This window comes from Danio rerio, chromosome 6 (assembly GCF_052040795.2).
Source record: "Danio rerio strain M-AB ecotype USA chromosome 6, GRCz13ab, whole genome shotgun sequence".
In the NCBI taxonomy this organism is placed as follows: domain Eukaryota; kingdom Metazoa; phylum Chordata; class Actinopteri; order Cypriniformes; family Danionidae; genus Danio; species Danio rerio.
Window position 1 is genome coordinate 7682408 of NC_141026.1, and position 12372 is coordinate 7694779.

The 12372-nt window shown below is 35.3% G+C and overlaps 1 protein-coding gene and 1 long non-coding RNA gene across 2 annotated transcripts in view; both read left to right on the plus strand.

Annotated features, from left to right (window-relative positions):
• Positions 1 to 5: 5 nt before the first annotated feature.
• Positions 6 to 874, plus strand: LOC137495916 (uncharacterized). The gene is made up of 2 exons (XR_015493193.1): positions 6 to 43; positions 711 to 874. It is a non-coding gene; the product is annotated as an uncharacterized LOC137495916 (long non-coding RNA).
• A 705-nt stretch (positions 875 to 1579) lies between these two features.
• The window catches only part of rin2b (Ras and Rab interactor 2b), a 36202-nt gene continuing 25409 nt past the window's right edge, over positions 1580 to 12372 (plus strand). The window contains exons 1-5 of the mRNA XM_087256522.1: positions 1580 to 1812; positions 4071 to 4190; positions 4773 to 4851; positions 7234 to 7346; positions 11390 to 11549. Of these exons, the coding sequence (XP_087112648.1) occupies positions 4795 to 4851; positions 7234 to 7346; positions 11390 to 11549 (330 nt within the window). The 5' untranslated portion in view covers positions 1580 to 1812; positions 4071 to 4190; positions 4773 to 4794. The remainder of the gene's footprint in view (positions 1813 to 4070; positions 4191 to 4772; positions 4852 to 7233; positions 7347 to 11389; positions 11550 to 12372) is intronic.

Consider the following 12372-nt stretch of genomic DNA (forward strand, 5'->3'; position numbering starts at 1 on the left):
GCGTTGTCAGTTCGCCCGGTGTAGCTGTTTGTACTTGACCAAGGTGAGTTCAATACCGACGGTACGAGTGGAGCTACGCCAAACTCACGAAGTCCGCTTCGTGATGCTTCACCCGGGCCCGTCTGTGCTGTAGTTCCTTGCGGTTTGCGTACATAAACGCAATATCGCGAAGAATATTACGTGTTTGTTGCTCGAAATGTGCCGCCGAGCAACATCCAGTGAATACTGGCACGGCCTGGCGCCCGGTCTTTCCGTGCACTCCCTGGGGCGAGGCGGCCTTTGAGCCCTAGGCAGGGAACAAACAACCCCCGAGGACCCTCAGGGAAACACGGGGGGCCGGTAGTGGGTCCTCGCTGCGAGGGTTATGGTGGGTGGGAGTAGCGAGGCCCACTCATCTTCTATTTTAAACTATAGTTTCAAACTTTAGTTTACTATAGTTTGAAATAGAAACCATGATAACTGTTATGATTTAACTATGCAAAGAGCCTAGGATGACCAAGAGCAACAGATTCCGCCATTTTGAAGTGAAAGCGATCGCTCGTGCATTGGATATCATTGCTGTCGCAATGGCAAACAGCGGCTTTGTTTTTATTCAATGTATTCAAAAAGCGCGTTATTGTTTCCCAAATTGCACTAGAGTATCGCCTCTTGGTGATTCTATGCTCTCTGCTCTTTGTCTGAATGTTGTAATGTTTTGCTTTGTTTTTCAGATGAGTTGTTGAGCAAAGATGGACTATTGAAGACAACAGTTGAAGACGACCGCGGGTTATCTCCACGAGCGCGCGCATCATAATGTTTCCGGTCTGTTTTCTGAGAGTTTGTCTTGTTTAGATAAGTTTGCAGGTCAAACAAAATAAACTATACTCTTCCTAAACACCTGTCTCGTGTTTTATTTGTCCTCTACAGCAATACACTGTCATTTTAAGTCTGTTGAATGCATTTGTATGCAACATGGTTTGATAATACAGTAGTCTACAAATAAATAGTTGTTATAAATGTACCTTCAATAGTCAACATTTAGTGTAGGTAATCAAAAGTTGATAATTTGTCCTAAAACATAAGAGTAATGTTATGGTTGTTACATACCTGTATTTATTATTATGCTGTATGTTTAAAACCAGCAGATTTACTATATATGTAACATGCCATGAACTTACTGTTATTCAAAAAGTTGCTTAAAATGTCTTAAGACAAGAATTGGTGTTGTCTTTGGTTTTAGGTCAACCTACTAGTAAGTTTTAGGGTGAATACTGCAGATATAGGCAACCTATATCATAATATTGGTAGTCGGAGTTTTTTTAATGACCCAAATCTTTGCCAAATCTTTTCCTCAAGCATGCAAAAGTCAAATATATATATATATATATATATATATATATATATATATATATATATATATATATATATATAAAACACAGTTTCCAACAATAAAATTTTGTCTTGTGAAAAAAAACAAGTGGGGTTGGTAAGAAAAAAAAGTTAATGTCAAGTTATATGTATTTATAAAATAAGTTCATAATATTAAGTCATTAGATTATGTGACCGCTAGATGTCGCTCGTTTAAAAGGAGCGTTCATCTCAAAGGAGCGTTACCATGTGATTGTATTTATACACTTGTTTTATGTATGTGTTTGTAAGCAAAGTTTGATTTAAATCCTACACGGCACCTCATATGACGACACTTTTGATGTGACCATATGTGACGCGCGACAAACACCGACAGAATCACTGGACGATCATGACTGTGTTGCTTTTAACGGATTCAAACCGAGCTACTGTTGTCGTCTGATGGAAAGGAACTAACACACATGGGTAGGCGCATTTAATATTATTTTCTTATATAGTCTGGCGTAATTATGAGTTAACAGTAGAACAGTTCGCCGTATGCTAGCTTGTTTTTCTGTTTTAAACGTTATAATGTCTTTCACACAAGTTAATTAATTTCTCCTTTAATACTGTTGTGTCGATTTGATGAATGAAACGATTAGATATATGTATATTTGTTGCATTATCAACGCTATATATAGCTTACTTATGACGGGGAATTGCTTTTCATATTTATATATTTTATCATGTCTTACTAAGGAAAATAATAGAAGAAATTTTTTAACTAATACAAAGCTGTCAGGGGCAAATTTGCGTCAAATTAGTGTAATTATTTTAACATAATGTGTAAATAACTTTTACTATAAGTTAGAGTTGTTTAAATAGTATAATGTAAAGATATTTAATGTCATCTTATTTTATTTGTTTCTAAAGAATATAAAGGATTATCTGAACACAGTTTGTTTTAATGTAGCAAAAGTGCTGTTGGTAAATACTTAGCAGCAAAGCAAAGTTACAGTTAGTCATAATTGCTCATGATGGTTTATTTGTGGGATGATGGCGCTAACAAACTTGGTTTATACTGAAGACTCTTCTGCAATACTGTGGTCTATCTGTCAGGAGGATTTTTACACATTCATCACACCAAATTATTTTCATGGACTTCAGTAAAAGGAAGAGAGTGGAAGATGTATGTGTCTCTAAGGGTAGAAAGCTGTAGAGCGTTCACCCTCCTGTGTACAAAACAGACTTTTAGCCTTAGACCTTACTGCCTATTGACAAATAATTCCCTGTATTGTATGGTTTATTTTTTGCTTCTGTGGTTTGAGTTATTAAGAACTATGTGCTCACAATAGATATGGGAACTTGTTCGATTTAGATTCCTCTTGTGTGAATGGCATTGTTATGTGACGTGGGATATTTGTGTAATGCTTCCTTTTTCTGTATCTATCTCATCTCTTTTGAACCATTTCTGTGTTCACACATTTAAACAGTGGAGATTAGTGAACGATCTACACTCACCGGCCACTGTATTAGGTATACCTTTCTTATACTGGTTCGGACCTTGCTTTTTAGAAATACTTTAATCCTTTGTGGCATAGATTCAACAAGGTACTGGAAATATTCCTCAGAGATTTTGGTCCATATTGACATAATGTTTGTTGACTGCACATCCATGATGTGAATCTCCCGTTCCACCACATTTTAAAGGTGCTCAATTGGATTGAGTCCTGGTGACTGTGGAGACCATTTGAGTTCAGTGAACTCATTGTCATGTTCGAGTAACCAGTCTGAGATGATTTATGATATGGTGCTTACAACTTCAGTGCTGAAGTGTGTGGCTCTCTAAACTATCATGAAATGTCTGAAAAACAAAGAGAAATTAGAAACCTCTCATTGGTTCCTCCCTGCATTTATCACCAGATCAGCCAGTAGTTTTCATTGAAGTCAGTCACACAGCAAGACAATCAAACCAGTTAATGTAAGCTGAAAGCAGTGAAATTATGGAATGGCCAACCCAGAGCCCTGTTATAAACCTGAATGGAAAAAAATATTGGAAAGCTTGTTAAGAAACCCACTACAATCAAAAAATGTGGAAGATACTTTAAGAAATGATCAAGTGATCAAGAATGAGCCTAGCGTTGTCCTGTGAGAGAGTAGTAAAGTCCTATGGGAGACCAGCCTGATCTCACGACAAAACGTAAGTATTTTAGGTTTTGGCAGTTTAGTGGCTAATTCGTACGATTTCAGTCGTACGAAATGATACGATTTTAAAAAGGAGGCGTGGCACCTGACCCCACCCCTAACCCCAACCGTCATTGGGGGATAAGCAAATCTAAATTGTACGAATTAGATCGTACTAATTCATACGAATTAGCCACTAATTGAAAAAAGTTACGAATTGCTGTGAGATTGTGTTGGAGAGACTAGTAAAGTCCTCATTCATAGCAAGAACCTCTACAGTTCCTGCATATTTTTAACAGCTGTAACCTTCAGAAATGTTACTTGTAATCTCCCTTCAATCTAAAATCTTTGCCGTTTTCTAATATTGATCGCTGTGTTTTCCACATAGTAAAGGATTTTGGTTAAAGTGCCTAGATTGTTTTCCATTAGCATGCTAAAGTGACAGTTAAATGCTAAAGTTGATCTGGATAATGTGCTCTTGTTTATCCACAGTTTTATTCACTTGTTTAAGCTCTTTCAGTTTATATGTATGAGTCACGTGTGTCTTTGTCTGTTTGCAGCTGTGTAACACTCACACAGACGCTAGTTTCACTTCAGACTATGGATGTCCCCAAAGACAGTATCGATAGTGTGAAAATCAGAAGAAAGCTCCATTGATGCTGCAATAAAGATAGCAAGAGGTATGACTAAACTGCTTTCATTACTGTAAGCATCTGTTAATAAAGATTATTTGCAGGTGAACTGATGTGATTGTAATCTCATTTATATCAAGATGCTGTCCTTTTAGATCTAGACACTGTGTTTCTATTTCGTATGCCTTGATTGCAACACTGTAGGTTCCCTTGAATGACTTCTGCAAATTTTCTGTTTAAGATTGTCCTGTGTGTGTATTTGTGTGTAACTTTATGTTTGCATACTTGAAAGCTCTTACTCAATTCCACATGCTAATTAAGCAAACATTGCTTTACAAAATATGATTAATATAGTCCGGACATGTTAAGCAGACAGAGCTGTCAGTGTGTAATTTTCTCTTTGTGGAAATAATTGCAGCTTCTAAACTCTAAACCCAGGCTCACAGACAAATTCTTTCATCTGTGATAATAATAATAACCCACAGAGTTTAACACAGTCTGAAAGCAATGGGAGACTAATGTGTAGTAAACACAGTATGAATGTGTGCATCGTCATTAAGAAAAAAAATTGATATATATTTTATAATGTTTTTTATGTAGCGATTTTAATGACTTCACGTTGACCCACAGGACCTGAAAATAAAATCTGGCAATGATGGATTTGTCTGCACAACCCAGTAGGATGGACAGGAGTGGTAGCTTTCTTCAGGTGAGTTGACTATTCTAAAAAAAAGTTTCTGTCCATGCAAGATGTTTTAAAGAGCAGTTTGTTTGGAAAGCGTCTGCTGTGTACAAAGATTGTTTAAACATCATCAGAAGGTCTGCATTAAATCAATAATAAACATCTTAAAGACTTTTTCTAGAAATAAAATAAACATATAGATGGAAACGTCTCATAGATGCATTGCAGATGAGAAATAACAGATTAAACAAATAAAAGATAAAAGAACACATCAAATTGATGTATGAGTGCTGCCAGGGGTTATATTTTGGAAATATTATTGCGCTCCGTTTTATGCAACCAATCATATTTAGCACTATGTCTCTAAAATTCTTTGCGAATTTGCAAAGTAAATATTGGGCTGCATGTTGAGGCAGTGAGTAGAACGTTCGCCTTACAGCAAGATTGTCGCTGGTTCGAGCCTCTGCTAGGTCAGTTGGCATTTCTGTTTGCATGTTCTCCCTGTGTTCACGTGAGTGCTCCGATTTTCCCCACAAGTCCAAAGACATGTGGTACAGGTGAATTGGGTAGGCTAAATTGTCCGTAGTGTATATATGTGTGAATGAGTATGTATGGATGTTTCCCAGTGATAGGTTGCAGTGGAAGGGCATCCGCTGCGTAAAACATATGCTGGATAAGTTGGCGGTTCATTCCGCTTAGGCGGCCCCGGATTGAGGGAGGATCTAAGGCGAAAAAAAAGAATGAATGAATGAATAGTAAATATTATTATATATAGTATAAATTAAGACATAACGTTAGAATTAAAGCACAAAAAGGGTTTAAATAAAATTTAAAGATCATTTTATCACAATAAAGGAACAAACAAGTAAAGAAAAATGTGCATTAAAATAATTTATTATTTTTAAAGCTGTTATTATATAATGATTAATAATAAATTATACAAAATTATCCAACATTTTTAAGACTTGAACATGACTTTATGTGAAGTGTAGGAGTTGATATATTTATAAGTATATAAATATAAATATATATATATATATATATATATATATATATATATATATATATATATATATATATATATATATATATATATATATATATATATATATGTATGTATATATACACACACACTTATAAAAAAGCTACTTTGACACAATCGACACTAAAAGCACTATACAAATAAAGCTGAATTGAATTGAATATATATTATTATTTTTCTTTTTTTTCTTTTAAGTAAGTAAATAAATGGACAAATGGCAAAAGAGTATTTATAATACTAACGTGTAGAAAATTCTAATATTGTAACTTAATAGAACTTACTTTTTTTTTTTTTTTTTAATAAAACACAAGAAACATGTTAGCATTCATATAAAAAACAAGTCCTAAAAACAAAATTCCTATATATAATGGTAATAGTGATGCTGGCCTAGATCACTAGATTACTACACACTTATGAATAGTACAGGCCGTAACAAGATTATTTTATTACTGTAGTGTGTTGATGCACTAAAACACTTTACTGTAAAATGAATGTTTCCGAGCTAATAAATCTGTGCTGCTAGTGTGCTTTTTTTTGCTTTTGGGGCTTCAAATCTTTCTGTAATAATTTAATAAGGACAAGACATACAGGTGCTGCTACTTCAGTTTTGGATCAGTATAAATATCTCTGTTCTCCTACAGTACATTTTCTCTTCCATTGCGTACATTCACTGCCTGTCTGCTGCTGCTCCTTGTAAAAGTCAATGGACAGAAAGAAAGTTTGTGTGTGTGTGTGTGTGACTGCATTAGGGCTTGTTGCCCAGACAGGGCTATTCAGGCATTTCATAATAGATGTGTCTTTTTACAGCATGTCTCTCTCTCGCTCTGTCTCTCTCCTTAATTAGTCCTTCACCTCTTCTTCTCCCAGGGCTTTGAACGGTTGCTTTCTCTGTTCTGTCCTCATGCTCTATCTCACACGCCAAGTTTATCTCATGTAGTTTATCTTATATTTTATGTTGTTCACTTGAGGAATTACAGAAAGCACTCTGGTCTTTAATAATTCTATTTCTATTTGCATGTAATTGCCTGCAGTTTAATAGTTTAATAGATAGTTCTTAATTACAATTCAGCATGAAATGCCAGTTAGATTGACTGTCTTTAGTCAAACTACTTCTTTAAAATGAGCTAAAACAACACAATTCTACAGAGAGACAACTTAATTATTTTATGTTCAGATTAACCCCCCTCTCCCATTTGTCCTTTAACAGTTCTCGGCTAGTTTTCTGTCAGCTGTTCTCTTTCTCAGATTCTTTATTAGCAAAAAAGCATGTTGCCAAAGTAGATTTATAATCGGCACTTAAGATATCAATTCAACACTTTGCTCTTTGCTTAAATGACTAAGATTTTGCTTCTTTTATCCTTGTGCAGCTTGTCGATGCATTTGCATTGTCACTGGATCAACTGGAGCAACAAATCATTCATGCTGTGCAGGAAAAAGACAGAGATCCAGACAGAGATTCAGACACATCCATGCTCATACAGTGAGTACACATCAAATGCAAAGTCATTTGCATATACATTGCATATACATCTAGGTCAGTGTTTCTCAACCACGTACCTTGAGGACCACCCGCTCTGCACGGTATCCATGTCTCCGTAACCAAACACACCTGATTCAGATCATCATAAGCAGAGGCTGAAAGACCTGTAATGGGTGTGACAGACAAAGAAGACATCTAAAACATGGAGTGTTGGTCGTCCTCCAGGAACATGGTTGAGAAACACTGATCTACACTGTAAAAAATAATTCCGTAAAATTTACGGTAAAAAAACGGCAGCTGTGGTTGCCAGTACTTTACCGTTAAAAACACGGTACAAACCATAAAAGTAATTTTTCATTTTTACGGTAAATTATCGTATTTTATTATTTTAGAGAGGTAAAATGTCTGTATTTTGAATGATCAACATTTACACTTCTTAAACAGTTAGACACGTTAGCACACCCACATGCAGGTGGTGATGAGGAAGTCACATAATGAGCCAATGCTCATCACAATCAACTTTTCCCATAAGCAGAAAAGAGTAACAGCATATAGAAGGTGCTCAGTGTCATTCACACAGCTACTAAACACCAGTATGGTAACACGCATAAAATTAAAGTCATGAAATAAATATTGTTTATCAACATTGGATGTAACATAAATCTCTAATGTACATAACTGATGCGGAAACAACTAAAAAGATCCATAATAATGCCAATAAAATGCACAAAAAGTTATGTGCCATGCAGGGAATTCTGGGAAAGTCAATTTACGGTTATTCGCCGTATATATTAAGGAAACATACCATTAACCAGGTTACGGATTTGTACTGTAGCATTTTTACAGTTTTTTACCGTTGAAATCACGGCCATTTTTACAGTGTAGGTAACACTTTAGTTTAAAGGGGACTTGTTATGCCTCTTTTTACAAGATGTAAAAGAAGTCTCTGATGTCCCTGGAGTGTGTATGTGAAGTTTCAGGACAAAAAAACACACATATATAGTTTTATAACTCTTTGAAACTGCTTTTTTAGTCTTTGATCCAAATTGTGGCTTTTAAGTGACTGTCTCTTTAAATAAGATTGTGCTCCCAGCCCTGTTTTAAAAAGAGGGTGGAGATAAAAAAAAAATGCCTATGGCTGTTTCTAAATTTGCATTCTTCATCGATCTTGCGTCCTCGTGTTCTCATGTTATCGTCATCATCAACTGCCAAAGTTTCAAACTCAAGACTGCAAGAACTGAGGGCGCGTGAAAGTTCCCGGATGTGTTCTTGATATCGAGGACGGATCAATGTAGACATGAGCTCAAAACTCGCTCGAGAAGTCTCAGAAGTCATTGCGGCTGAATAAAGGTGTTGGGAAGCTTTATAGCTTTATTATTAAAGTTCAGAGATATAACTTATTTATCTCGGGAGTTTCCCTAAACAAAGAAAGTAAACATTATCATGAAAATATTTATAAAGGCATAAACTGATTAAGGGTGTTTATTTGCTGAAATTTGTAATCTGTTTTATTTGTATTGTGCAACGTATATTTGTAAGGTCTTTATGCATAGTGTATATTTTGAAAAGGAGGAAAACAATAAGTCGTTGTATGAATGTTGTACTGTTTAAATAATTTTCCATTAAAAATGTGTGAAAGTCATGTAACCAATCAGGAAGAACCGGGGAGGAGCGCAGCATCCCATTCCTCACGCGTTCTCTGTTCTCGCGGTCTCCCTAGTTCATTCTTTTGAGGTAACTTGGCAAGACCGGTCTCCACAAGAACCAAGTCCGTTCTCTGCATTCTTGGAATTGAGAAACAGCCAATGCCTTAGCAGAGCAGCTAATTTAAAATGGCTGCTTCTTACTCAGGGCTGTTCATACTAATGAGATAGATCCCTCTATCTCATTAGAATGTCAAACAAAAAGTGTTTCAACAGACTGTTTTTATAAAGTGTGATTATAATAAAAGTTAAATTGATTAATTTTCACTATTAAAGGCTGACTATAGGCACAGACTGTTGCAACACAACTGTGTTTAAACTCCTTAATAAAGTGTTTTTTGTATAAAAGGTTTCCTTTAAATGACATGAAATAAGTGTCTTATGACAGCAAAGTCAGCCCACTTTATTTGTGCTGTGTTATATAGGTAATGTGCTAGTAGTTTACTGGGCTAAAAGTCTTGGTTAATGTAATTTCATAGCGTGAATTGTACATTTAAATAAAGTGATATGTTACATTAATGTACTTAAAACTCCACAAAACAAACTCTTACAGTGTCCTATAGAGGGCGCTAGTGTCTGGTCACTTCCATTAAAGGGGACCTTATTATGCACCTTTTAACAAGAGTCCCTAGAGGGTGTATGTGAAGTTTCAGCTCAAGAATACAACACAAATAACTTTTTATAACTCTTTGAAACTGCCCCTTTTGTGCTTTGAGCCAAATTGTGCAGTTTTGGTGACTGTCGCTTTAAATTCAAACAAGATCTCAGCCTTGTTTTTCTAAATGATCTTCATCAGGTACGGTGCTAAAACTAATGTCACTAACATCATTAACACCACTAATGGGCAGGGCTTTCCCCCTCTGATGACACGTACAATGTGAGAATGTCAATCAAAGTGTTTCTGCACACTGTTTTTATCGAAAGTGATTATAAAATATATAATTAATTCATTCTTAATATTAGAGGCTGGCTATATTCACAGACGGTTGCAACACAACTGTGTTTAAATACCTTACTTAATAGTTTTTTTGTATAATAGGTCACCTTTAAATCACGTTAAAGAAGTGTTCTATGAAAACAAAGTCAGCCCACTATATTTGTGCTGTGTTATTTTTTGTATAATAGGTCCTCTTTGAGTAACATTTCACACCATACTACTAGCTTATTACCTGCCTATTATTAAGATATCACCTGTTTAGTAGCACTTATAAAATAAGGTCTTATTCTACAACCCTAATCCCAATACCTAAACCAAACTACTGTACCTTACTGTTAATTAGCAGCTAATTAGTAGTTTATTGAGCTAAAAGTCCTGGCTAATGGTTTGTTGATAGACTGAATTGTACATTCAAATAAAGTGTGAGCTACATCTATTACATTGATGTACGTTCAATAGGGTATATGCCGAGCTAGTGCTGTTCCCATGCTGATACACTTCCGGTGACCTGTTATTGTGAACTTTTTCCCATTTTATACGGTTCCTTATACAGCATCGATGTTCTAATGTCATTAAAATGCATTCAGTTAAATGAACTGTAGCATTTGTTTAGTTGCTCAAGCGTAAAACGAGACAAAAAGCCATTTACTCGCACGCGCCCGTCAGAATCAACGCAGAAGCTCCATTGAATATACTGGGGTAAAATAAATGCTCATATTACAAAGATATGGCGGGGGAAATGTAATTTAATGCAGTGCTTCTTGTACAATCTGAGACCCACTTTAAATCGGATATCACTCAGCTAGTGGAGATTTATAAAGTTCTTTTATTGTGAGAAGGTGGAAAAGGTTTGTATTTACAATAAACAAATAAATGAGCGCAAACAAAAAGTCACCCCCATCCACAAGAGTCAAATACCCTGTTTGATAAAGCTGTGAGCTGAGCGCCGTAGGGGCTGAGTGCCATTTACTTTGACACTGATTTTCTCCTGTTTTTCGTTTAGTTAAGGAGTAAGGGTAGTGTTTGTAAATTATTTTCTCAATTTATTTTTGATTCAGTAGGTAAGTTATCTTCGGGGTGGAGTTAGTAAATGTTTTGTTTATTATTTTGGCCTTGCTCAGCCCTGAAGCTTTTTGTTCTCTCATTTATTTGTTTATTGTAAATACAAACCTTTTCCACCTTCTCACAATAAAAGAACCTTAAAGGTCATTTAAAATCAAACCTGCTAACTGTTTATTTATTTTCTCTTTCATTTTTATGTTCGACTTCAGCCCTAGACATTTTGGGGTCGTAACACCACATATAAACGTAATTTTTACATAATACATCCCCTTTAAATCACATGAAATAAGTCTCTTATGACAGTCAGCCCACTATATTCATGTGTGTTTTACTCTCTGTAGGATAGAAGGAGAGTGTCTGCAGTATCCTGAAGTCGATGGTGCTTGTGCAAGCAGCGGTGTGAGTGTGTTGGACAAACTGATACACACACACCCCATCTGGCTTCTGCTTTCCATCGACCAGCAAGAGGCCACTGGCATCCTTCTGCAGCAGCCAGCTGGGGTAAAAGATGTTAGAGGAAACGCTAAAACACCAGGCAGATAAAAAAAAAGGGAAATTCACCGTCATGCTGTTACCAACACATCTTAGTTTTATGAGAAAAACACTTAAGGAGATGTCAAGCTGGTTGTTTTACATGCAGTGCTCCCTCATAGAGTACACCCTCTTTTGAAAATTAACATTATTATTCATTTCTCAGTGAATATAGCCAATATTTTTTGGTGTATTTTAACTAAATATTTGTATGAAACAGTTATATTCATATTATATTTAACATTTTCCCATATTTACTTATTTGCACCAATTTTTGGACTGTGATCTTAAATTTTTTTTTTTTTAGATTAGTTCTAGTTTTGGCTTTGGGACTGACTAATTCAGTGTATTTGCACACATATATTGTTGTAAAGCTTCCTATTATATTTTTCCTATTATTTATTTTTCTTTTTTAAATATTTCCCAAATGATATTTAACAGAGCTAGAAATTTTTCATGATGATATTTTTTCTTCTGGAGAAAGTCTTATTTGTTTTATTACGACTAGAATAAAAGCAGTTTTTCATTTTTAAAAAAACATTTAAGGCCCCTTTAAGCTAATTGTATTATCGATAGTCTACAGAACAAACCATTGTTATACAGTAACTTGCGTAATTACCCTAACCTGCCTAGTTAACCTAGTTAAGCCTTTAGATGTCACATTAAGCTGTATAAAAGTGTCTTGAAAAATATCTAGTAAAATATTATTTACTGTCATCATGGCCAAGATAAGATAAATCAGTTATTAGAAATGACTTATTAAAACTATTATGTTTAGAAATGTGTTTTAAAA